We start from the raw sequence: 27,424 nt of genomic DNA on the forward strand, positions 1-27,424 counted from the left end.
ATTGTACAATTCAAACAATAAACAACAAAAGAAATAGTGAGGGACATCATCAACCCTCATTTGCCTATCACTGAGTTGTGCATAGAACTGCTTTGTAAAAAATAAGCAAAACTTACAAATGTCACAACTTAAATTCACTTCTGATTTTGATGAAATTGTCAGCATTGTTTGATTTTTTTCTCTATTTGTTCAAATCAACAATTTTCTGGGGTGGTCTTGACCTTTATTTCAAGTACAATATTGATTAGTACCGAGTGCACAGATGTTAGCGCTAAAAGAGCACACTAACAGTAGACCCAGTCACATCTTTCAGATTACGATGTTCCAAGATGTAAACAATGCACATTTGGCATCACTGCGACTTAAGTCACATTACTGGTTGTAACAGGGACATCTGTTAGTGCATTGTTAACACTTAAACGTTTCTAACTTTCTGTGTGGCCGATACTGGGCGATTATTCACTTGAGGTTAATTTGACTTTTGCAAATTGAACATTGGCAGAATTGCCTCAATTAATATGGAGACAGGAAATTCAAAAGCACTGTTAACTAAAAGAATGCAAGAGACTTACATGGGATTCATTATCTTTTTATTTTTATTCATAACAAAAGTATTTACATCGACAAACAAGCAGCTTCAATTTCATTTAAATTGACTGCATATAGTATATGTATGTGACAATGGATATGCATTTGCCATCAGAGACTTCAAGATCAAGAAACAAGCTTGAATTGATCTCCATATGCATAAAGATAGTAAATGCCTTATGCAAAATATTGGAAACCATGAAGTTTAATAGCCAATGGCTTTGCAACTTTCTTGTAAGAACAGTGAACCACTCAGATTCCTTTGAACAGTGAAAACAAGTGATCACGCATTGATTAGATTGCTCTGGAAATATCAGACTATTTAGTTTGAAATACTGTTCTGGTATATTATTATTGTGTCAAAAATTGTAAAGAGGTATTTGTGTAATAAAATGTGTTATTTTAATATTGTGTCATCGATGTTGTATGCTTTATAAATGTCTATATCTCAACAAAGTATTCCCTATCAAGGCACTTATAATAATATGCAACATTTATATAGCGTTTAATACAAATGTTTCTAAGCGCCGCATACTACTACCAGGTCATTAGCATGGCTACCCTGACCGAGTGCTCAAGCACTCGAGGAATTCCTTCTTCCCAGCTACCTATTTACCTGGGTGGAGAGTGGCAAATGTAGATGAATGCCTTGCTAAAGGATGTGAGTGCTGCGGAGGGATTTGAACCTGGACCTTGTGGTTCAAAGTCCGGAGACATGTCATATCCACTGAGCCACAACACCTCTACAATTCTTATTGTACACATTTGACCTACAATTCTTACGATACACTTATCAATTCCAAAGTTAGACAGTCATACTTGTGTGAACAGATTCAAATGAGATTTGACCTATCAATAATGCAAAGCTAGTCAAATCCTTTGAACATACAAAAAAATAATCCAGGTGACTTAATTGGAGTCTATCTTTTACAATGAAAAAAACTGGGAATCAAACCTGAATTTTATGATCAAGGTCATTGAGTTGACTCTCTTCAAAATATATTTTAAAATCATCTATCATAAATCATTCTGTCTTGACAATTCATTGAGATAAATCTATTTGAGTTTGTGGGATATATTTCTTTTTATTAATGACCACCATGGTTATAAGTTAGAATGATAAACTTTATGGGGAAATTGAATACACAGCTGCATTCGTATTAAAACGGGAGGATGTTCTATTTTCCAGGACCCTTGGTGTGTATCACTCAACTACTTTTTTCTATGACACGTTCATATGATAAAAGGGGAAGTTCAAACAGAAAAAAATATTGGTGAAGGTTTGAGGAAAGCCACTAGAGAATAAGATAATTATTGTATTAGAATTTAAAGTTTTGGATTTGTGACATAAACGAGCAGCTGCCCCACACATTATGTAATATAAAATGCATAAATTTTAATTTTTGAAAGGTTCATGACTTAGTGTTGTTTTCATCTTAGAAACAGCTGTGGAATGATTGTTCTATTGATATACTGAAGACAAAGAAAAAAAAAAAAAAAATTCTGACAAAATGACACTTCATTGATTTTTTACCATACGATTTGTAGAAAAGCTGCTCACATGTGACGTCACAAATCAAATAATTAAAATTCTAATCACCTTTTTATTCTTTGATGGATTTTTCTCAAACATTAAGCAATATTTTTTTTAAATACTTTTTTGCTTTTTTTACAATAAACTTTTTTTGTTAGGGTGAACTTCCCCTCTGATGGGACTACCAGTCTTTAATGTTAGAACACTGGATTCACTGGACTTGTGTCAGCCTTAGCCGAGCTAATTCTCGAAGAATATGCTTCCACACACACGCACACAATGTCTGTTTAATAGATATATGGTCATGGTGTATCTTTATATTTAGGTGCATAAGAAAATGTCGGCGTTTGGGACATCCTCATCATTTAACATCACATATTCTTAATATAGTTAGCAGCATCATTAACAATGGTGGACTAAAATTTACTGAGAAGGGTAGGTCATTGGTCTCGTGAAGCAAATATTGAAGTTATGTTTGTTGACAATCTACTCCATGTCAATTTCTGGATGTTTTTTACACTTCTCTTCCAAATCTACATATTTTATTTTGAACTGCTGCAATTCACTGCATTGCTCCTGCAAGCTGCTTACAATTTCCCTCAGTTCCCTGTTCTCTGTGGTGAGTTGTAACACTCTCTTTGACAAATTATTGTTCTGCTGCTTCAAGCGTTGATTATCTTTCTCCAATACGTCAAGGCACTTCCATGTTTCATCTCTCTGCTTCTTGGCCAGCTGAAGGTTTTTATGCAACGACGTCGTTCTTGGGGATTCATGCTTTTTAATCGTTTTTGTGACAGTCTTCGGCCTTGTCATCATGGATTCCTCCTCACACAAATACTGAAGATTACCTTTTCCGTTCTCTGTGTTTATTTCTATCCGGTCTCTTCTTTCCATCAGCCGCTTGACATAACCCCCAACATTCCCATTGCTAAGGTCCGGAGTATCGCTTAGTTTTTTCAGGTCTTTAATCAGATTCTTGGGGCAGTACATATTTTTCCTCTGCAGATAATCTATGACTTCGAGCACGAGACCATTCTTGATGGTCGGCAAGGGCAGTATGTCCTGGAAGTGAGATGAAATGTCTGCAGCAGATATCCCGGCTTCTTTGCAGTACGGTCCTACATCTATCACAGGAGAGAAAAGATGAAATGATCATGGTAAAAGAGGGGTAGGGTCTAAATATTTAACATTCATTATCTTCAATGAAGTTGGGGCACAAATTATGACATTTCAGCATGACTCAAACAATACTAATTATAATACACATACAGTATATTGTTTGTAGGTATTACATTTGTATGAAGACTATACATTTTACTGGAAATTTGGGGCCGTTTCGACCAATTTTCCATGAAGTTATTTAGCAAAACAGTGAATAATGCTAGTGTACATGGTGTCCGTGTAGCATCAGAGGACTTACATTTGGTCCTAAAAGTTAAATCAATGCAATTAGACTGACTAAAACTGGAAATATGTACATTTACTTAAGTCAGTCAGCTAAATATTTCAGATTTCCTATGCAGTTTCAAAAGAAAATTTTAAAATTGTAACAGTGTCAATGTAGCATTGGGAAATGTCACATTTGGTGGACACTGAGAAGCAAAGTGACAATTCTGAAATTGTCTTTTGAAAATAGAACTATAAGGAAATCTGAGGTATTTAGCTAGTTCATTGACACCAACACCGAACTTCAAATTGCGATTTTCCCAATCCATGGGGGTTGGTGTTGATGAAAAGGGAAAATGCACGTAGATTGTCAACACCAGCTGTAATGCTCGGTTCAGCAGACGACATTCAACACCAGCACTCAACACAAACTTTCCGAGGTCAATCCCAACACCAACGTGATTTCAAGTACGGTGTTGTGGCTGGTGTTGTCACAACACCAACACCAGATTTCAACACCATACTTGAAATCACTCAATATGCCTTTATTTTGTTTTGCTCAATAACTTCATGGAAAATTAGTCTAAATTTGCCCAAAATTTTCAGTAAAATGCATGCCTTTAATACAAATGTAAAGCTTATAATAGTATAATATATACAATCAGTCTTGAGTTATGCTGAAATGATGCAATCCATGCCCCAATGTAGTCAAATTAAAAAAAATCAGTGTATGATAACCTCCGTGGTTTTATTTGCATATCAACTGTGATGTGCATACATGTATACATCCAACTGTTTTTTTATAATATAAATAAGTAAAAATAAATTCAATATATTTCTTATCAAACATTTGATTTTAATGACATTTTTCACTGTTACATGTATGTCTGTTTGATTTTTCATCTATAATCTAATCAACTTGTTGGGGAAAGACTTGGCCTTAAACCATCAATATTTTATTGATATTAAAGTTATTACAACACTTGCCACAATCATGACCCTCAACCACGGTACACTGTGAAGTACTGTCCGTCTCTTCTTCACTCTCCATTCTTGAGTTATGATTCCATTCATCTCCATCTTCTTCCTGCTCATCATTCGATGGTAAACGAGAAGGGAAAAGAGGAGGGATAAAGGGCTCCTCACATGGTGCTTCTTTAGTGAAACAAAAATATAAAAGAAATACAAAAGGAAATAAAACAATCCAACCTAAATCAAAAGATTAATTTCACTACTATTGAACAGACTTGTAAACAAAAATTCAATTAAACTTAAAGATGGGAGTTGTAGAGATGGAACTAAAAACTCTTGGCACAGATATATGTATCCTAGCAATATCAACCATAACAAGTACTGTACGGTACTGTAAGAGCAAAAAAAAAAGAGCTCAGCTTGTGTCAACACAAAGGATTTTAACTCCACTGCATATACATTTTGGTAGGCTTTGTAAATTTGTCTTCTGACCAGATCTGGCTTTAAAATTTACTGAAAACTCAATATTTTTTCTATGTCTAACTCCTGATGTTACACATACTTCCAGTATGTACAGTTTAGGGCAAGTCCAAGAAAAGGTCACCCTAGAAGGCAAAATTTCATCTTTAATTTAAGAAGTTATCTTTGGTGGGGTAAGAAAGCCCAAATGTTGAATTTTAAAATTTCATTAAGAAAAATTTGATAATATGCATATTTATGCTAATTTGGGGCACCTAATTTGCATAATTGGTAAAATGGGCGTTACGTATGGGACAATTATAAAAATTCATACAAAATAAAAACAAAACTTGTGAGATTTAGTCATAGGTGGGACATGGACCCCCTAACATCTTATTACTTTTTTGGGAAAAGAAGTGATGTCATCTAATTAATTATGCAAATTAGGTCTTGTCCAAGGACGGAATGTCCCATACGTAACATTTTGAGGTCGTTTTATTACGTTATTTCTCATAATACAATACTTGTATTGTTGCATCTCTGGGAAGTTCTAATTTATAAAGTATGAAAATGTTATACCCCAAAAAGTTTCAAAAATAGAGTTTAATTTTTAATTAAAAGCTAATTAAAAAATTGTTACGTATGGGACAACATGTTACGTATGGGACATTTACACACAATGTCAATGGGGAGATTTGTGTACAAAGTGAATGGAGAAAAACAAATTTCAAGAGTGCTCTAAAAAGTGATTATTTACCTTTTCTTTAGTTTTTAAAGACTGATTTGTTATGAATACTGATTAATGAAAACAATTGAAGCGAAAAAATTGTGAAAATGGAAAAATATGAATAAAATAAAAAACAATAGAAATACATAAGAAATTCATGAAACCATGAAAAACAAGGAAAAAAATTTGAAATGGCTAATTTCCTTTTCAGTCATATCAAATATGTCTCAATAGAACATTTTAAAAGACAGAAACTCTTTTGTTATTTCCATATTTTAAATTATTTCAATTTTTTTAATTATGGGGAAATTGTGTACATTCTCTATGGGGACAAAATGTCCCATACGTAACTGTCCCATACGTAACATGTCATTAATTTGTTTAATCAGAGTCTGTCATTAGAGGGATTTGGCTCATGACATGAAACTTGCCTTAGATATACTAGGGTATTGTGACTTCTATCACACTGAGTTACAAGTTGTCAAATGAAATACTTTCAGAGAATTCTCAACTTGTAAAAATTGTTTTAAAAATTGTCTTTTTTCTGCGTCCCATACGTAATGGCCCATCTTTTCTCTCTAAAAGGTCAAGGTCGAGGTCATATGCCACCATTTTTTCCATGATTATTCTTCTCCTAGATGTCTACCATCATGAGGGTATTCAATCTAATCAAAGTCAATTAACACTATTTTTCAGGTCATTGAAGCCTCTGAAATGTCCCATATGTAACGCGCACGAATTCTTGGACTTGCCCATTAACAAATAACAACACTTGTTTTGTATTTTTTCAATAGCCGGCCATCTTCACTGTTGGATTTTTTTCTTTGTCACATGTTCAAGAAATTAATCTAGAGCCATTATCAACTTAGAATACACTATTAAAGGATTTTTTTTTGTTCTTTAAACTTTAAAGATAAAAACAACTTCACCCTCTGATGTATTGTCTGTATTGGTTAGTTGGTGACAAGATTACTCTTATAGACATTTAGTAGGTCGCGTAGTTCAATTTATATACATAGACATTTCTAGGTAGCATAGTTCAATTTATATACATACAAATTTAGTAGGTCACATAGTTCAATTTATATACCTGTGACTGCATTTTCTGCCTTTCCCACCTTTGATTTTTTCTTCTTCCTGTACACAGAAAACAAAAATTACAGCTACATTTAGTTTAAATCAATACAGTGTGGCTGTGAACAGTGACAAATACTACACAATCATATTATGTCATTTGCTTCCAATATAGATGTGCTGTTGAAGCTTGCACACCATTTCAAAAATAATGGTCAAATAATGGTAAATATCAAGTGGAAAGAAATTTAATGAGCAGGCCTAATGAAAATGAAGTTACTACTGCCATACGGAGCAGGTATCTTTTTCAGTCTTTTTCTTTATATCACTCAAAGCGACTGGATTCACCCTAGATCAACAGTAGTATTATTTAAAGTGATATAGACTAAAAATATGCATCTTAAGGCCTGGTCACACCGCCCGAGCGTTGTTGGAGTGGAGAGAAAAAAAACGTCACCGCTCGCTACCGTTCACCATTTTCGATTTCGATTTTTTTTTTTTCTTCGATTTTTTCCCCAATTTTGTGAGCGAAATCTATCACAGCCATTCATTCTTTTTTAATTTTTACATATGGCATGTGTATCAAAAAGTTTCCCCTGGACTTAAAAAAAAAAACAGATTTCAATTCAAATAATGGCTATTAACTTTTCAAAATTCCAGATGAAAACTTACGAGACAATCAACATACAACAGCCAAATTCCTAAACTCATAGAGAAATATGATAGGATACCTTTTAGTTTTAGATCTATGCTTTTTGGGTTCTACTACAGCTGCTATGGTAGGGACGGCATCTGGCTTCAGCTTCTTCCTTGGTTTATAGCCCATGATTTTGGCTCTCATATCCACTTCATAGCTCTCTGGTGCAAAGTGATCTTCACACACAACTCTCGATCTGTTGTGCAAGCTTTCATAAGCTTCAATTGGAAGCAACTTTTCTCTTCCCAAAAAGTTCAGCCATTTCTCGCATCTATCCCTCTGTTTTATAGGATCAGGTATACAGAACATGCTCTTGTTGAACAAATGGCCACTCCGATTTCCACATCCTTTCACCTGACACAGTGGCATGATGACTGCTTTAACTTCAAGAGTACAAGACTAACTTAGCTTACAATACATGAGTTAGATTTCACAAATTTCAGTTTCATTAAATTAACTTAGCCAAATATTCAATGAACATGTAAAAAATGAGTGCCAACTGCTGGCTTTATGCAGAGGGAGTGTCCAGTCATGCCAGTACAGTACTGTACCTGATGGTACTTGGTAGCACTAGCAATCAAGAGTTGGAGGAAAGGGCTGAACTAGCAACCAACCAATCTGAACAATTGTGTAGATCTATGTGCAGCTGCAGCTGATCTGAGATCGAGACCGAGTGAACGTGCAGAAGTAGAAGTCACACCGCGTCGTCGCAGCAGCGACGCAGGCTAGGCCTGAGCACCGGGGGAGTCGGGTCCAAGGGTCGGTACCGGTACTGTCTGACCGTACCGTACCGTCGCTGAGCTGAGTACCGTACGGGTAGGTTCGCGGTTAAGATTTCGCATGTAACTCACAAATTTAACAGATCAGACCTATCAATAGACTTTAACGAAATCCGGCCAATAAATTACGGCATACTCGTGATATAGGCCCCGCTCGAGAAAAAAATTGTAATCGATCATACCTCAATATATCTAGGTTGCTAACTTCAGCTCACTATATATACTCGTGATATAGGCCCCGCTGCTGTGTTGAACGGCTTGGAATGTCCGTGCGCGGGGCCTGTTTCACGAGTATAGTACTATAACCGTTATATAGGCCCCGCGCTACGGCACTGCAGACACTCCAACACAGTAGTGGGGCCTATATCACGAGTATATATTAAGCTTGCATCCTAAGATAGTCGCGAAACAGGCCCCGTCCAATGCGCTTATCCCAGCATTCGCACGTGTGTGGGGCTCGGATGACGGCTATATAGTATACTCGTTATCGAGGCCCCTTACACTGTTGTGTAGTGGAAAATAACGTGGTCGTGGGGCTTGTTTCCCCGCGCGGTGGACGATGAGAATTATCACGGGCGGCGCCTCCCCCCGGGGGGGGGGGCTCCAATTTGTTTTCCAAATAAACAATGAAAGAATATCATGGGCGGCGCCAGTTTAGGGGGCGGGGGGGGGGGCTCCAATTTCATTTTTCAGAAATCTATCTGTCGATTTACTTGTGTATGAATATAGTTTTTTATTAGTCATTATTCATTTATCAATCTATTTGTATTGATTAATTAATGTATTCATTAATCATTTAAGTTATTTGTGTTTGGTGCACATATAGAAATATACACTTGACTTCTGCTTTTAGCCTAACTTTAGCGTCGGTAGACGGTATTCTTCAATTGAAGAAAAACAGGGTCAGGCAGCTGGCAAGGCAATTCGCCGGTAAGCTCTATCTACGTACTCTGCGTTCAATTTCCGGCCGGCTACAATTACATGCGTGGAGTGTGTCGCGTCGTCCTACGAAAATGCTGGGCTTAAAATTATCTGACTATAATAAATAACAGAAGCTTCGATCAGATTAGTACAACTTCAATCATGGCTAATAATATCTTTTACAAATCTTTTGTGTCCTGTTACAATAAAGTGGTAAGTTTTTTTCAAGTTTGTATTGAAGAATCCTCATTTTCTCCAGTGATTTCGCATGTCTTATTTTAGCGTACTGTCAAAACATGACATAAAAGTCTACGTGTGGGACAGTTAGTCGCAAAGTGTGGGACAGTTAATAGTCACAAAGTCCACGTGTGGGACAGTGTTTTAGTCAGCCGACGGCCGACCGCACCTAAGTAATTATACCCATGGCCGTCCGCCTGAGATGAGGCTGCTGGCACTCATTCAATGAACAAGGTTATGATAACCTTGTTCTCAGTTATATCTCCATGTGTGGGAAAATAAGGGTGGCAATGAATGTTTGGCTTATTTTCTCTTTTTCTTTGGGGCAAATGCTTGATTTTTTACATTGACAGTTTCCATTACACCTATTATTCATACAACTTGGCTCTTATTTAAATTTGATTCTTTAAATCATGGACTTGGGGGACCTGCATGTTATGCTGCTGTCAGAGGTCACATGGTAAACTCAAAGGTCATTTTCAGGTCAACGTTGAAGTTAACATGCAAGACTCTTTCTCCGGAACCATAACTCACTTTTCAACCACACTTGGATGGTAGATGGACTTGGAGGACCTGCATGCTAGGGTCATTGTCGCCATGATAATTGTATTTTTTGGTCAAATTTCTGTGTGAGCTTTATCGCAATGACGGATGACGCGGTGGGTTCGGGGATACATGTGCTCGGCTGCGCGACCCGCCGAGCATCTCTAGATATTAGATTGCTATCATAACTTTCAAAGTTTATAAAATGTGGATTTAGGGGTAATCAAGTATCATTGACAAGTCTTAGATCGCATGATCAAGGTCAAAAGTCATTTATTGTCAATGAACATAGTACTATTGTGTCATTATATGAGATCTGACCCTCAGTCTTTACAACGTGTACACGACCGAAAAACAGGCCGTGTACACTTGCATCAAAAATGCACTTTCAAAGCGGGCCTAATATGAATTATGTTTTTTGTGAAAATTATGTTACAATAGCTTTCAAAGTCAGCACTGCTGCTATATTGATTCGCGTGATGCAGGTGAGACTGCCAGAGGCACTCCACTTGTTTTTTAAGTTCTGCTTTCTGATACTTTTTTACCTTCTTTTTTATTCTTTATTTCGCTCGTTTTTCATTTAATTTCTTTCTTTACTTTCTTTATTTTGTGCACATGTCAAGAAATTTCAAACAATCAGTCATTGCGTATAATCTCCAGAAACTAGTGTATGCACAGTGCCCATGATATTCTCTTGACATAAGGAAAGCTTCTATTGGTAAACTGCCAATACAAAGCACATTTTGATTGGTAATATCTAAAAAAAATGGGCGTGTTGAAGGTAAGAAAGGGGCAGAGAATACCGATTCGCAATGATTTATATAGGGACAGTGATTTTTCCGTTTCAGAAAATTGCCTGTCAGAATTGCTTGTCAGAAAACGGAAATTCAACAATTCTGTTTATCCATTCAGTACCAATAACAACGCTCACGCTGTTCAAAATCTGTATTTGCCACTGTACCAACAACGCAGTAGAATCTGCTCTGATTGGATCTACACGGGTACATAAAATATTTTGACGAACATATTTAAAGGAGACACACGAAGAAAATTTCACGAAAGTGATGATTATAGACAAATTATATATGGATGGAAAGGTATTGTCTTTTTATACACAAATATGTCACTAAAAAGTCTTATAGATGCCGTGGAAATGCAAGAAATGAAATTATTAGACACCCTTCTCAGCCCCCCAGACCGACAATCACGCAGCCGAAAACGGTCGAGAATTATGACGTCACACAATCGACGTGCTCATCATCTCTCTGTGCATCATGCACTGAATCACCTTACTGACCTGTTCAATATCTTCCGAATTTACCGTTTTCTTCATGTAATGTGATATTCAATTTCTGTTTTCGACAACTTCAGACCAAACGTGATTCAGAACTGTGTTCCTTTGCCCGTTTTTATTGAATTGTGGACTGTAAAGACCAATTTTGTCCACTGCAGTCGTCATTGTGTTGCTCCAGTGAGTGAGTGAGTCGCTGCCCAAATAATATAAGTAGAGAATCTAATCAAGAACTTGAAAATCAAAAGCAGCAATTAAGAAGTAAGATTTAATAAATACAGGACTGAATAGAATCTCACATGAAAATAAAGAGAAAAAAGAGCTGATAGGAATGGGGAAGGAACATAATTAAAAAAAAAAATCCAGAACAAAAAAAAAATCAGAGTTTCGAACCAGGATCCCCGCACTCATAAAAAAAACTTCGTGCCTACAGATTTGTCCACAGACCATGTTTTTATATGGACCGTGTTCATAACGATATATGAACAAAGTGCGTTCGCTGCAGTTGCCTCGCAATGCTTCGGCAATCCAAGTGCAATTCCAATCATTTCGCGATCATATATTGCCGTGTTTTTTGTGGTTCCTGAACTTGCTACGTAATTAAATTTCATAATTTTTATTCAGTTGTGAAGACGAATGTCTATGCTTTATATTGATAATAATATCAATGTGGTGCAAGCATGATTTCTAAGTGAAAATATGCTTTGTTTATTCACGTATATTTCTTGAAAACAAATAATTTTTTCTAAGCTAAATATCGGTTACCAAAATATGTTAAATGTGCATTTCATTTTACTGTTCAGAAAATTCAAACTTTTATCTATGTAATAAGACCAATCTTGAGAGGAATAAACTATTCTAAGAGCAAAAAACGCTGATTGGAAAGATCGTCTTCAATGGGCTGCTGTCAGCTCAGCTGCTCACTGCTCGTGGTGTGACGTCACTCAGCTGGAGCTCGCCAGAGGACGGACGAAGGCAGAAATATGCCATGAAAATAAGTCATTTTTGAGAGCTGATTTCTGCAAACTCTAATCACTATTTTAAAAGGTGAAGTTATATATCTGATTAGTAATACTTCCCCTTTACAATGATGACCAAAAAAAGTCATTATAAAATACTTTTGATTCTTCGGTTGTCTACTTTAACATAAATAAATCCTCACCTTTCACATTTTTAGCATTATTTTACGGATTTTACATAATAACAGTGTCCTTGGAACATCTTTTGGCGCTAATGCAGTTTTTTTGACAAGCAAAAAAAGGGGGGGGAGGGTTTTATTACCCAGCCCAGCCAAGTTGTGTGTCCAACATCTGGACAATCAAATTTTGACAGTCATTTGGAAAATTAAGCAAAATTTCATCCATTTCTAGTACAGTACTTGATAGGGGGTCCTAAACTAAAGCTACGCTTCACCCATTGTGCATGCAATTTCAGTGGCACAATGTGCACTCTGTGTGTACGGAACTGTGACTTAAGAGTGATGAACCATTCCTTTTCAATTTTTCTACAGATAAATTGTGATAAATCAACAAATGCAGAAAAAAAACCAGCGACTGTTTGGAGTTTTCAAGTTAATTCACCTTAATTTCATATTTTCCTTTAATAATATGAACATGGTTTAGAATTTGAGATACAGGAAATTTCTTTGCATGATATTGGGTGTGCGTAGCACAGATAGGCAGGTTACTGTAAATTGACAAGTTTAAGGGACAAGAAAAGGACATGCAAATTAAAGATGAAGTGCAAGGTAGCCTTTAGGATCAGGGCATAGAGGTTGAGGGAGGGAAGCATCATAGGGTAGTAGGATGGCTGCTGTGAGTTGGCAGGGATTGCTGGTATTGAAGAAGGTTGCTGAGGAGGGAAAATCCTTTAGAAGATTCCTAATCTTGTCCAAGAGAGTGTTGCGTAGGTGGAGGGTAGTGGGCATTTGGCACGGATATACGCTGTAGTGTCCTCTTCAAGATTACACAGGGCACAAGTTGGGTCTGTTCTTTTCCCAATTTTGCCGAGTCTGGACTGAGTAAGGTATGTTGATGTAAGGAGTTGTGCTCTCACAGTCAAGGCTTGTCTGATAATGGAAGAGGGAGGGTCCTTGGGGTAAAGCTACAAAGGATCAGTGAAGGGCCTCAGTGTCCAGCAAATAAGAGAAGGCTTGGAAGTGGCTCCCTGTAATATGAGCTTGCAAATGATCGTTGATGGCCTTATTGATGGTGGGCTTCAAATCTCGATATGGGATGGAATTGATAAGCAGGTCTTCAAGCTGTGGTAGTCCATACTTTTGAAGAATAAAGGAACTTGACTTTTTGGGTGTTGGCATGCAGTGCTCTAGTAAGAAGGTTCCATACTCAAACCTGATCTGATCTAGGTTAAGAAGTTGCAGAAGCTTTTCATAGTCTATTCTAGCATTAATGGGAAGAAGACCGGTTAACAGGAAGACGCATTCATTAGCCGCAGTATTGGGAACCCCAAGGACTCTCAAGATGATTCTGCGACTTGTCCAGCTTATACTCCTTGGCTTTGGTAAAGTGGAGGATTGCTGTACTGTACAGCATTCTTTGGATGCAGTACACGTTCCAAAGATGGGAAGACAGCATTGGAACCAATCCCATCGTGTGAGTCCCGTGCCATGGAGGGCATAAAATGTCTTAAGGCCTCTCAAGATGATCTGGGTTTGGCTGGAACCAGACTTGGGGATGCCCAGATGGTCGTAGCAATTCTTGGGAGAAATTGGGGAGTCGCCCATCGTCCAGACAGTCTGTGTGTCATTCTTTGGGTGCATGACCACCACAGCGCTTTTATTTGGGTTGATATTGTACCTCCAGCACTGTGACTAGGCTAAGGTGGTGTCTAACATTGCCTGAAGCTCTGTTGCAAAAGTGCCACATCATTGGCAAGAACAAGGACTCTGGCATAATATGGCAGCCAAGATTCTTGTCTCGAAGGGTCTTAATAAGTCCATCAATGAAAAGAGTATAGAGAGAAGGTGAGAGCACTCCACCCTGCCTTTCACCCTGCTGGATATGGATTGGAGGAGGGACTTTGCCGTCCCAGTAGACAAGGCTATCAATACAATCATACAGGCTCTTTATTGCTCGAAGAATTAACTGGTCTGGTTCAGCAGCTCTCGGTTTGTTCAGCAAGCTTTAATGCCATACTTTATCGAATGCCTTTTCAGCATCTGGGAAGGCAACGTAGGTAGGCCTCTTTTCTGCTGGTTGAACTTCTATGATAGAATAGGATAGAATAGAAATGGTTTATTGAACAAAAAACATTTGCGGCCCAAAGGCCGAATTACAGATTTTCAGACGTAAAAGCAAACACACAAATATACATAAAGATTACACTATAATGAAAAACAGGAATTAGAAGCACAATTCCAAAATACGTAAAAATATAATCACATGCCTGAGGTATATAATAGATACATAAGTTATTATGAAATCAACCATCATTGTAATAACAATGATTCTATAACCATTTATTATTCAATTCATCAAACAAAATAGATAAAAATGCAGGAAAAAATATATGAAGGTACGAGAATCTAAATAAAGTGGTGCTAGCTGCTTAACAGTGCCCTCTTAGATCAGTTGCAGACATAAAGCTGTGAGTTGGCAGGAGAATCCTCTTCTGAATGCAAATTGCAGCTGGTCTGGTATATCTTTCATGGAGAGTTGGAATTCAAGAAGAGGTTTAAGGCATAGCCTGCCTCAAGCAAGAGCTAAGTTCCAGAAGGCTTTTATGCTTTTTAGATGTTTCCAGTAGTGATAGCCTGCTTTGGGTCAGTTCTTAGAATGCCAATCTCTCCAAGCTCTTTGAGCTTTTTCGTAGGCAGCTTGAACAGCAGGGGACCATTCAGGCTTGCCTCTTTTCTTTGTCGACGAATAGCAGTGAGGTAGTGAGAGATATCTCCTCCATTGCTTCTGTCAAGCTGCATAGGAGATTGTTTATGTCAATTCTATCTAGTAGCAGTATATCATCCAAGCTCTGATGAAGAAAGGGCTATTTCAGTTAACTTAGATATTCTAAGATAGTTGTTGAGAATTAAATTTTGATTCAAATAAAAGAGGTCTATCTTTTATATGCTAAAGTTACAGATAAACTTCATTAATGTCAGAACTCAGACTCGACAATTGGGGCGTCCAATCTCCTGACACCTGACATCAAAATGCTCAGACAGGCGAAAGAGAGAGAGAGAAAGTTTAGTTTTAATTTAAAGGCTTGACTACATGTAGGAGGGGGAACAATTCAAAAGATAGGTGCTCTATGTAAAATGGGTTAGTATCACAATTTTCTTCCAGTTTTGATGGCATCTGCCTATAAGTCGCTAATCCCTTTGTTGATTCTTTAATTTATTAGATCGGACAGCATGCATTTAATGTAGCTCGTCAGAGTTTGTTGAGCTCGTCAGTAATTGCTACCCAGCCATGCAGGAACAGAACCACACAAAAAATCCACAAGGCTCGTAAGAAGGCTAGACTGACTCTGAAAGACGAGGAGCGGTTGAGGAAGGCCGAGGAGTACAAGAATGATCGACGTAAATACATCTTGGATACCTTGAGAAATGCAGGAATCAGACCTGGACAACAATATCAGGAGAGACCAATTACAATTACCTGCACTGGTGAGTTTGATGATAGGTCAGGCATGGCCCTGTAACCTTTTAAAGAGTAACTTTGTGGAGCTTTGCAAAAATCTGAGTTGTTGGGCCCTAATATGCTGTCAGTGCATGCAATGATAGTTCAAGTGGAAACCCTGGCGTTGTTGTCTCATAATAAGCATCATTACATAGTTCTCAATAATCTAAAAGTTGATTATTTTCCCTCCATAGCCTTCTTAAGCGTCCATGGCCGTGTATGACCGTATTATCATAGCAATTTAGCAATAATTAGCATAAAAATCTCGGTGATTCCTGTCAGTGTCTATATAAACCTGATGATGTGCAATTAGCATTAACTGCAAGAAAAAATATATTTTAGATCCTGAAAGAAGTTCAACAATTCCTTTAATTAGTGACAAGTTACAAGCTACTTTATAGGCTTCTGAGCCCCTGCCATTTGATTGATTTAGTACAAATCTTTTAACAGTTCAAGAGTAATCTTTCAGGATCTGATGATTTATATTATTATTTATATATCATATGATGCAAAATATGTAAAAAGTATTACAAGGTACAAGATATTTAAGAATACAGGCATAACATAACATTTTTTTTCCTTCCATTTCTAACAGCTCTCAAATACAGATTACATCAATTACATTGTGTTTCTCATTACATGCATGATAAAAACACCCATGTAAAACAGAAGTTTAATGTATTTCATTTGAAAAATAACTGCAATGTTATAGATCTTATTTGTTTAATGAAAGAGGTCCCTTTAATCACGGTTTTGTCTCTTCACATCCAAAAATATTTGATTTGAAATTTGAAATCTTGATGATATTCATAGTTTATACAAGGTTCTGTTATTGTTTAGTATGTAAAACTGTAGGATATTCTTTTTTCAGTAATTATGACAATTGAATGTGGTGTGTTTTTAACATTTATTTTTTTAAGAGACCACTGCGTTTGAAATACAATAGCCCCCTCCCTAAATATATATACCGGTACATCTTTATAACATATTAGAAACTCAATGATTTTGCTATAACATATGTTTAAGATAGATTCAAACCCAGGTATGTGCAGGCTCAATCTCCATTGAGTTTAGCTTTGTTTTCATTTTTGTGAAAACTGGTGAAATCCATCATTTTATATCTCAAGAAATATGGATCTATTTTTTGCATTTATCCTTTTAAAATGATATATTATATTCTTGCTCTCTTTCAGGCGATTTCTTTGAGCCCTATGTCCCACCAGAAGGAGATGGCAGAGCCTCGTCACTAACCACAGAGGTAATACTTCCTTTACCAACCAACAGCCCACAAATTCACTTTGATCCCTTTGGCAATTTTCCTTTTTAAACATGGATTACCCCCGGTAAAGCAGATACGAACCAGCAGCCTTAATAACACCATCTCAACTCAAGTCCTCAATTACTCAAATCTGGCCAGGTTTATTACCCATAATGCAACATCCTAAGCTGTGTAGTCTTCTAATATAGGCCATCTTGAATGATCATAACACCTTAATTCACTTCTCAGTACATGAAGAAATTATGTTACCAAATAGCAAAACAAAAATTCTTTTGAATAATATTGTCCCTTTGCAAATAATGTTGTAGGCTAATTCATTTGTAATTGTTAATCATATTTTCAGGGTGCTAAGCAACGCCTTGAGCGGGTCAAAAATGTTGGTGTCACGCAAATGGCCCAGAGGAAAATCCGGCAATTTGAACCAGAGTTCACAACGACAGACTTTGCTTGGAAAGCCCAGCAGATCTATGTCGATGCCCACAATGCACTCCAAGAGTAAGTATTTCAATTAATTTATTCTCATAATCCCAACAAAAAACATCAATTTAATTTACAAATTTAGGAATAGAAGTCATCGGATTTACATGATAGCATGAGAAATATAATGGACTAGCAAAGCAAAGGTCCATCACAAGCTAGCCCTCAATGTGATTATTGTAAAACAATGGAGTCTTTAGATGAAAAAAAAAAGTTCATTAGAAATGACAGTGTACTTTGGTAATGGGAAATGTGCATCATACAATAGCAGTTATTACCAGAGCGTGCTTTGTCTTGCCAAAGCCTGCAACAGGAGATTTGTTTCATTTCAGACTTGTGTCAGTTTCCTTTGCTTCAGATTATTATAACTGGCAGGTGCAATATACTGGGGAAACACCCTATTCTTTGAGAAATAGTGTATTGGTTGTAAATGTACAGAAGTCGTGGTTCTAGAGGGGACAAACATTTGCATCCTTTCTAATGGACGGAGTGTTTTCCAACTGCATTCACTGAGCACGCTAACACCCAACTATAGCATCAGATTTTTGTTAGACGTGTTTCATCATAAGGGGTCTCGAACCCCTTACGTTGAGATTTGTGATCTCATCCAAAACAGACACTCTAACTGACTCAGCTATCCTGCTTCTTAACTGAGCTATGTCACCTCATATTCAAATAAATCTTTGCCTGAAATATTTATTTTTTAAACATACTCTTATACTTCCAAAAAGTAAAGGAAATTTGTTCTTTGACAAATTGGGTGTATATTTACATGTATTACATAGACCCTCAATCAAGGCAACAATATTAGATTGAACATGTTTTGTACTCATAAAACATTGCTGAAAATAATGGCACAATGAATAGTATTTCATAAAATGTAATATTCTAATCACAGTCAAATACTTTTATCATCTGTGATTTATTTTATTTCTGATTGAACTAAACTAAATATTAATCAATGAACATGGATATGAATTCTTATTTCAAGGAAGAATATACATATTGCAAACTTTGACAAATATGATAGTGACAAATGATTTCTAATTTTATTGTATCTGTTGCTTCCATTATTTTCTTTTGACAGCTTTGACAGACATTTGCTGCATTCACTTGTCACTGAAAAATGCTATCCTGTAAGTGAACAGTTTATATTACTTTTCTTTCATCTTTATTTAGGGTTTTGATATTTGCCCCTTTTATATCACTTAACAACTTGTATCAAGGTGACTTAATACAGATAGTGTTTTTAGGCCTCCAACCATCTTACATGGTCAATGGAAGCATTGGTTTTTAAGTTTTGATTACTAAAGAACCCTTCAAACTGTATTCATGTTTGCAAACAGGAGTTACAGTGCAATAATTACATTTTGAGGTTGAAGGTCAGTTGGTCACAGAAGTTTTTCTTGGATAATTGTAGAAGTTGTTAATATTTCAATATTATCCATCTTAGTTTAAAGGAGAAATATATTGATTATGAATGTGGTCTTATTATATATCAATGAAAAGGTAATGATGTTGGGATCATTAGCCGGTCCAGTGGGTCATTCAAAAATACCGAAAATAATACAAAAAGGTGAAAATCGCCGATTAAAAAACGCTAAAATGCCTCTCCGAAATATGCCTCGCATCGGTCTCTGAATTGACTGGAATTTGATGACGTCACTGTCTGTACGAGAGGCGTGATTGGCTCTCCCACGTGAAGCTCCACTTGCATGCAAAACCTGTTGCGTGGGTACGTTTTCTCCACACTGTCACTGAATACTTCTATCACGAAATGAAAGAAAACCCAGAATTTCATCTAGATTTGGATTTTCAAATTGATGATTTTAAGGATGAAGAGAATGATGATGAAGTGAACAACACAGTGAGGTAGTTGGAGGTAAATAATGGGGGAACAATGCCGATGATTATGATGAAAATTCAACTTGCCTGACGATCACAAGTCATGTACATGCCGATTCGCTACCAACTCATGCAGCTACTGCTACAAGTGGTAGCTACGTACACCGCGCGGGCCAAATTAAATCCATGAAAATGAATAACCACATCCAGACAGAGTCTATCATAAGAAGGAAAATAATGATATAACTGTACTTACAAACAAGTGAATAATTCGAACCTGAAAGCAAATCAACTCAACGAATAGCAGCAGACGATATGCACCGACGATAAACTTCATGTGGCTGGGATAGATTGTCACTCGTTCTGTTAGATGTAATTTGTAACTCATTAATTTGACAAAATTACGAAACTCGGGGAATTATTTATATATATAAAAATATAGTAACATCCTTATTATTTTTTGTATTACGATAAAACCTGTTTTGAAGGAAAACGTTGAGGTAAACTAAAATTACATGTAAAAGATCACCCCCCCCCCAACATGCGTAGCTTGTACATGTATGTCATTGCAAACAAACCATCGCAAACATGCACGTATTCCTTCCTTGCTGATTGAGAGCTGCTGCACACGTGCAAAGATCTATTCTCTCAGGCGAGCAAACAATACGGCATGTGTTGTTGTGATGGTTTGTTTACGATCACATAATGCTACGCATGATGGGATGATCTTTTACATCTAATTTTAATTTACCTCAACGTTTTCCTTTAAAACAGGTTTTATCGTTATTCAAAAAATGATAGATGTTACTATATTTTTACATAGATAAATAATTCCACGAGTTTCGTAATTTTGTCAAATTAATGAGATAAAAGTTACATCTAACAGAACGAGTGACAATCTATCCAGCCACATGAAGTGTATCGTCAGTGAATATGCCATATCGTCTGCTACTATTCGTTGAATTGATTTGCCTTCAGGTTCGGATTATTCACTTGTTTGTAAGTACAGTTATATCATTTTCCTTCTTATGATAGACTCTGTTTGGATGTGGTTATTCATGTTCAGCATGAATTCAATTTGGCCCGCGCGGTGTAGCTAGCACTTCCAGCAGCATGAATTGGTAGCGAATCGGCATGTACATGACTTTACTTGTGATTGTGTTGCAAGTTGAATTTTCATCATCATCATCGGCGTAATTCCCCCAATTTACCTCCAACTACGTCACTGTGTTGTTTCACTTCATCATCATTCTCTTCATCTCAAAATCATCAATTTGAAAATCCAAATCAAGATAAAATTCTGGGTTTCTTTCGATCATTTCGGGATCGAAATATTCAGTGACAATGTGGAGAAAATGTACCCTTGCAACAGGTTTGCATGCAAGTGGAGCTTCACGTGGGAGAGCCAATCACGCCTCTCGTACAGACAGTGACGTCATAAAAAATCCCCAATTTCGCGGACGTAAGGCTGCGTGTTTTGAAGCATTCAGAGAGAGAACTTCAAACTATCAATTAACTGAGTTTCATCCGTCTCCATGATAAATGATGTACACCATCGTGTTCTCCTTATTTTCTCCTTTATTGTGATATATGATTCTCCATTTTTACGATTTTCAATATATTTCTACTTTAATGTAGTTTGTCACCATTGTAAAGTCTGATAAGGATACTTTATTAAAGGAAAATGAAACCTTTGAAACAAGATAGCATGTGTTGAAACAGAAAAATCAACGAAAGTTTGAGAAATATCAGACAAATAATGAGAAAGTTATGAGCATTTGAATATTGCGATCACTGATGCTATGGAGATCCTCATATTGGCAATGCGACAAAGATGTTTGATGTCACTTGTGAACAACTCTTCCCATTACTTTAGTATATATTTCACTTAAACTGCCTATTTTTTCACATCTATCAGTAGAGCATATATTCTTTCTATAGGAGGGCATGTAATACAGATTTTTAAAGAATACATCATGGATAAAGAATTTGTATCACATTTTGGGGTTGTTTTATAGTCCATCAAAGGGAAAGTTGTTCACATGTGAAATCACACTTCCTTGTCGCATTGCCAAGGGAGGATCTCCATAGTATTAGTGATTGCAATATTCAAATGCTCATAACTTTCTCATTATTTGTCAGATTTTTCTCAATTTTTCTTTGTTCTTATTCTTTGATTTTTCTGTTTCGACACAATATTCAAATGCTCATAACTTTCTCATTATTTGTCAGATTTTTCTCAATTTTTCTTTGTTCTTATTCTTTGATTTTTCTGTTTCGACACAATATTCAAATGTTCAAATGCTCATGACTTTCTCATTATTTGTCAGATTTTTCTCAATTTTTCTTTGTTCTTATTCTTTGATTTTTCTGTTTCGACACAAGCCTACTTGTTTCAAAGGTCTCATCCCCCTTTAAGTAGTATTATGCCTCCCTTTCCTCCATGCCATTCATATACCCCAGAAAATTAACCACCACAAGAAGATATCCTGCTGTACAGTTATTTAAATCCCTTGTTTGGCAGATTTAAGTAAATATTCCGCAATAAAAGACCATTATGCTAACCATTTGAAATATACAATGATTTTATGTACATACGCCACTGTGAATTAAAGTGAAGGGCAAATTTGATTTGATTTTTTTTTCATATACATGTATCTGTATCAGCATAGAATGACATGGGGGGATTGATGTCTTAGTATATTTTCTGGAATAGATTTTGTTCAAATTTTATTTATGACAAAATGCATACTGGTATAGTTATCTTTCATGTTACACTATGTTGAAATTCTCCCTGGCCTACAGAGTGTTGAAGTAATATAACGTAGTTTGACATTCTACATCGGTGTCAAGAGAATGCCTCCTACCCATACAGAGATCAGAGAAAATAAATTCAAAAATGTTACGACAAATCAAAAAGTTTGTTTGAAAAGTCGGCTTCCCCCTTCTGAACATTTTTCCCTAAAGAAATGCCTTAAATGGGAATAATGTAAATATATATATATATATATATATATATATCAAATTATTCAAATCTGTTCAATCGTTTAATATCTTGTCATACTTAGTAATCCATGTAACCCTGAAGAAGACGGGTTACGTCAAGAACTTGATTTTCATATGAATAAACTTTCTTAGAGCTATTAAAGTGCAATACTTTGTGGAAATCTACTTTTTATTTGACAAAGTACCTGTATTCACATGTATTTATTAATATGTAATTCTTTTGCAGGAGATCACAGCTGGTTTTCGTTACAAGACGATAAGATGGAAGATGCTTGAATCTATAGAGAAACCTCGCGTTGTACACATGAGATGTACAGATATGATAAACAAAGGAAACATCTATGGGCAGGTCACTGTGCGCTTTCATACAAAACAGGTATAGAAGTGCTTTCTTTCTCAATAGCTAGTCAAAATTCTAAAGGAATTTTCGAGCAGAGACAACATTAACAGTTTGTTCACCAGCTGGTACTAGGTTTGAAGACAGACATTTATCCTCATTTGTGATTTATTCTTTCTTGCAATTCTCCAAGTTATCTTTACTTTCATGTTTCGCTCTCTTCTAAGCGCCTTAAGCATTAAATCAAAATAAAAAAAACGCTATATAAATCATATGTATTATTATTATGTACATATCAGTTGTTTTGTATTTACTTTATCAAAGACTGTATGTTGAATGATTTTATAAGTGCATTCTTTATCCTTGAAAAAGGGTTCATATTCATGTATATTTGATTCCTTCTACCTGTTCATATTAAATAGTATCAGATAGTTCCTATTTGGGGAAAAATTAGAGAGCAATATTGTCCCCTTACTTTACTCTTTATTTAGAAATTCGCAAATATCGGTATCTTGAAATATTCTCCACTATTTGACTCTATTGTTTAGTTGCGAGGTCTGCAGGTATGATATATGTATAATGTCACTTTTTATAATATTGGGCATGGAAATATAAATCTTCATTAATAAGGTTCTCCAAGTTGTACTCTATGTCCTGAAGACTCGGATGTTAACATTTTCCCCCCATACAGACACTAGCAATCTACGATCGCTTCGGTCGCATCATGGTCGGGAGTGAAGAGATACCTAAAGATGTTCTGGAGTATGTGGTCTTTGAGAAGCACCTGCCGCATCGATACGGAACCTGGAGAATGCATGGGAAGATCGTACCGGAATGGGCCGACCACAGGGAACCCATCATCAGGACAATGGTCTTACCCGATGAGGAGGTGGAGGAAGCGGAGGAGGATGGAGGAGAGGGGATGGAGCAAGGAAGTAGCGAGAAAGAGCAGATGAAAGAACAGATGAACTGATTATCGATGGAAGAAAAGGAAGATCAAAGAACAGATGAACTGATTAACGGAGGAAGAATTTGTTGTCATGGTTAGAGGCAGTCTGAATGGAAGAGGTAGGCTTGCCCCGAAGATCTTCAACCTAGCTCTTTTAATTGTTCGTACTGGTAAAGATGTTTGAAAAGGCACTCATCTTCATGGAGTTTTAAAAAAGTCAGAATTATCGTCTATTGGGGTTTTCCGATCCTCAATTGTTTTGTCCATTTAGAAATGTGAGAAACGGGAGCATAAACCAACAGGCAATGATTTTCCACTGACTTTTGTTATAAGCTACCAGTTCCTGGCATCTGATTGGCTCAGAGCACAGTTGAAATTAATGTCAAGATGCTTCGTGACACACTCTATCCAGGAGAGGAAAATACCCCGAGTAAATTCTTGTTGACTGGGTGAAAGACATGGCCAAGGGTGGCTTAGCCTTTGATCAAGGTCGTGACTTTGAGTGTTCTATGAAGATGAACCCATCACGACTGGTGATCCTTTCTTGTGGTAAATGATATATTCATTGGCAAAGGTTTAGCGCATAAGAAAGGATCACCAGTCGTTCTTAAAGTCGCTCTTATCTTACAAACAGCTTTATGAAACACCTACCAGGATGTACATATATCTGTTTTGCAAAATTAAGCGAAAATTCAAATAATAACTTTCTTATTTTACATCCGATTTTGATGAAATTTTCAGTGTTGTGCCTGATGGATTTTTCTCCTTTTATTCAAATCCGCTATTTGTTGGGATGGACTTGTCCTTTAATGAACATCTTCCAAGTATGTGTAATGAATGTCATATTATCGTGGATAAACTGAATATGCATTGTCCATTGACGTGATTATTAAAATCAACTAAAAATATAATATTTGTTTTTACTTTATTTGAAGCAAACTGGTGTTCGCCTATTTATCTGTAAAGATACATATTCAGGGTACAGTATAACACAAACAATTCATTTCATCTTTGAAACATTTTTATTGAAAAATAGAAAAAAATATGCTGACAATATGAAATAGTGATAGGAAAAATAATGCTGATTTGACCCGTTATTAGAAAAACATGTCACATTCCTCTCATTTGTTCATAGAATGAAAGTGAAATATATTTATATGATTCCATACATTTATCATATATGTAATATCTAACAGAAGTGAGTACATCCCTAATGGATATGTCAATTATTATCCATAACTCTGTATGCAGCTTTCTTCGGGTTAAATGCTACATTGTCATACTAAATGATGTGCATTGTTATGTATTCACTATTCTTTTATTGTTTTGATTTATTAGAAGAAAAAAGTTTGGTGAAGAGCTGCACTGAAAATTTTTGTGAGGTTTGTACTCACTTCTGTTGAATACTATGTATTAACTAAGTTTTCATCTAACATTCATTTCTAAACAAATATATATATGTGATTTATTTTTTTTCTTCACATTTTCAAAATTAGTACTGTCAAGCTCACACACATAAAATCTCAAAGGCACAGATGAAATATTGAATAAATGTATGCAACAGTCCCATAGAATCTTTGTATACCTACATAATAGTATATATATATTACAAAGATGAATATAGGATTGACACAGTTAACTTTATAATAATAATAGCAGTATATTTACCCAGGGTAGCCACTTCAGTTCCGAAAACTGTTCTCCCAGCTGCTATTATTATTACCCTGGCTAAGCTAGGCTACCTATTCAGGTGCACACAGCTCTTTGAGGAGTTACTTCCTGCCGGTACCCATTTACCTCACCTGGGTCGAGTGCAGCACACTGTGGATGAGTTCCTTGCTGAAGGAAACTACGTTATGGCTTTATTTTTAATCAGGAAATATATTTTATCTGATTAGTATTCTTGGCAGTCTTCAATACATTTAAAATGATATTTTTGTCTCGCCCACTAGAGGTGAAGGCGAGACTTAGGGATCCAAATGTCGCCCGTCCGTCACAAATCTAATGACACATAACTCCACAACCGTAAGTCGCTTTTCAACCAAACTTGGATGGTAGATGGACTTGGGGGACCTGCATGTTATGCTGCAGGTGGAGGTCACATGGTAAGGTCAAAGGTCATTTTCAGGGCAACGTTAATGTTTACATGCAAGACTCTCTTATGACACCTACGTATATCTCTGCAACCGTAAGACACTTTTCAACCAAACTTGGATGGTAGATGGATTTGGTGACCTGCATGATATGCTGCAGTCGGAGGTTACATCGTAAGGTCAAAGATCATTTTCTGGTCAACGTTAAAGTTTACATGCAAGACTCTCTTGACACCTAACTCCACAACCGTAAGTCACTTTTCAACCAAACTTGGATGGTGGATGGACTTGCGGGACCTGCATGTTATGCTGTAGTCAGAGGTCACACAATAAGGTCAAAGGTCATTTTCAGGTCAACCTTACCTAACTCTGCAACCGTAAGGTGCTTTTCAACCAAACTTAGATGGTAGATGGACTTGGGGGACCTGCATGTTATGCTGCAGTCAGAGGTCACATGATAAGGTCAAAGGTCATTTTCAGGTCAACCTTACCTAACTCCGCAACCGTAAGGTGCTTTTCAACCAAACTTTATTTAGACATGCAACGAATCATGGATGTAATTGCGCAGTCATTTCAATTTAATGTGCTTAATGATATGCGCAAAAATACCCTTGGTATAATGACACACAAACGTAGCACATGGACACTCAACTCCGAAAGGAGAGGGAGAGAGAGAAAGAGACATGTTGGATTGTACTATAAAATATTGAATGCTTTTCAAACAAACAAGAAATGTAACATACCAGGGTAGGCTACAAAAAATTGAATTACATGTGACTGTGCGTATCCAATCAAAGATAATCATCGATTAGAAAATTTGGAGTGAGTTGTATGGCAGAGACAAGTCATGACAGGAATCTAAAATATATCAATTCAATATCGTATCAATAGATCGATTACTCTCTGAAAAGTAATGTAAACCATATTTGAATATCATTTAAGTATGAACTGCTTCTTCTGATTCTATTAATATTCATTACCAATGATTTCCAGATCCTTAAAGCTAAAGGTCAAATATTGATTTGAAAGTGATCAACTTACAGGGGGCCATTTCATAATGCTGTTCGTAAGCTAACTAGCTAAGAGTGACTTTAAGAATGAATGCTGATCCTTTCTTGTGGTAAATAATATTCACCATTAAATGTTCATTGGTGATTATTCAGCGTGTCGTGTAAGAGAGGTTCACCAGTTCTTAAAGTCGCTCTTTTCTAAGGAACAGCTTTTTGAAACACCCACCAGGGTCTCGTAACACAAAGGTTACTGATTAATCGTACGCTTGGTTTTCATGATTGTACATTGTAGTCCATGCAATCAATCGTAACAAATGTTTTACAATGATTGCTATCACACCTGACTTTCATTGATTTTGATTGGCTGAGAAGTAGTGAGAAACACGTTTAGTATGTCAACTATCGGATAAAACATCCAAGAAAACCTTTCATAAAACACGTCTCTGATCTCTGGAGATCAAATTAAATTTCTTTTTGTTTTTAACTTTAGCATTTGACTATTAAAAAAAGATAACACAAATCAAAGCAAAATTATCATGGGATTGCCCTTTTTGTACAATTTTGAGCAAAAGCTTTCATTCTG

At 36.4% G+C, this 27,424-nt stretch overlaps 2 protein-coding genes across 5 annotated transcripts; one reads left to right on the top strand and one right to left on the bottom strand.

Annotated features, from left to right (window-relative positions):
* Positions 1-2,220: 2,220 nt before the first annotated feature.
* Positions 2,221-7,880, bottom strand: LOC121411610. 2 transcript variants are annotated; one of them, XM_041604416.1, is made up of 4 exons: positions 7,472-7,880; positions 6,757-6,803; positions 4,496-4,660; positions 2,221-3,246 (listed from the first exon to the last, which is right to left on the bottom strand). In XM_041604416.1, the coding sequence occupies exons 1-4, from the start codon at positions 7,804-7,806 to the stop codon at positions 2,609-2,611; spliced, it is 1,185 nt and encodes a 394-aa protein (XP_041460350.1). In that variant the 5' UTR covers positions 7,807-7,880; the 3' UTR covers positions 2,221-2,608. The 2 variants fall into 2 exon arrangements, with proteins under 2 accessions (XP_041460350.1, XP_041460349.1); XM_041604415.1 differs by having other exon boundaries at positions 4,496-4,663.
* A 1,348-nt stretch (positions 7,881-9,228) lies between these two features.
* On the top strand, positions 9,229-23,941 carry LOC121411611 (39S ribosomal protein L45, mitochondrial-like). Of its 3 annotated transcripts, none has more exons than XM_041604419.1 (8): positions 9,229-9,350; positions 15,568-15,832; positions 17,039-17,103; positions 17,468-17,619; positions 18,689-18,737; positions 22,679-22,828; positions 23,481-23,766; positions 23,810-23,941. In XM_041604419.1, exons 1-7 carry the CDS (start codon positions 9,300-9,302, stop codon positions 23,760-23,762), a joined length of 1,014 nt encoding a protein of 337 aa, XP_041460353.1. In that variant the 5' UTR covers positions 9,229-9,299; the 3' UTR covers positions 23,763-23,766; positions 23,810-23,941. The 3 variants fall into 3 exon arrangements, with proteins under 3 accessions (XP_041460353.1, XP_041460352.1, XP_041460351.1); XM_041604418.1 differs by having other exon boundaries at positions 23,481-23,753; positions 23,797-23,941; XM_041604417.1 differs by having other exon boundaries at positions 23,481-23,941.
* The last annotated feature ends 3,483 nt before the right edge of the window (positions 23,942-27,424 follow it).

This window comes from Lytechinus variegatus, chromosome 3, assembly GCF_018143015.1.
Source record: "Lytechinus variegatus isolate NC3 chromosome 3, Lvar_3.0, whole genome shotgun sequence".
NCBI classification, from domain to species: domain Eukaryota; kingdom Metazoa; phylum Echinodermata; class Echinoidea; order Temnopleuroida; family Toxopneustidae; genus Lytechinus; species Lytechinus variegatus.

Coding starts and splice junctions, on each gene's coding strand:
- LOC121411610 (XM_041604415.1), bottom strand. CDS start 7,806: ATGCCACTGTGTCAGGTGAAAGGATGTGGAAATCGGAGTGGCCATTTG. Junction 4,664..6,756: donor GGCAGAAAATGCAGTCACAG/GTATATAAATTG, acceptor GTTTCACTAAAG/AAGCACCATGTGAGGAGCCC. Junction 3,247..4,495: donor GGTTGAGGGTCATGATTGTG/GCAAGTGTTGTA, acceptor CTCCTGTGATAG/ATGTAGGACCGTACTGCAAA.
- LOC121411611 (XM_041604417.1), top strand. CDS start 9,300: ATGGCTAATAATATCTTTTACAAATCTTTTGTGTCCTGTTACAATAAA. Junction 17,104..17,467: donor CCTCGTCACTAACCACAGAG/GTAATACTTCCT, acceptor TCATATTTTCAG/GGTGCTAAGCAACGCCTTGA. Junction 22,829..23,480: donor TGCGCTTTCATACAAAACAG/GTATAGAAGTGC, acceptor CCCCCCATACAG/ACACTAGCAATCTACGATCG.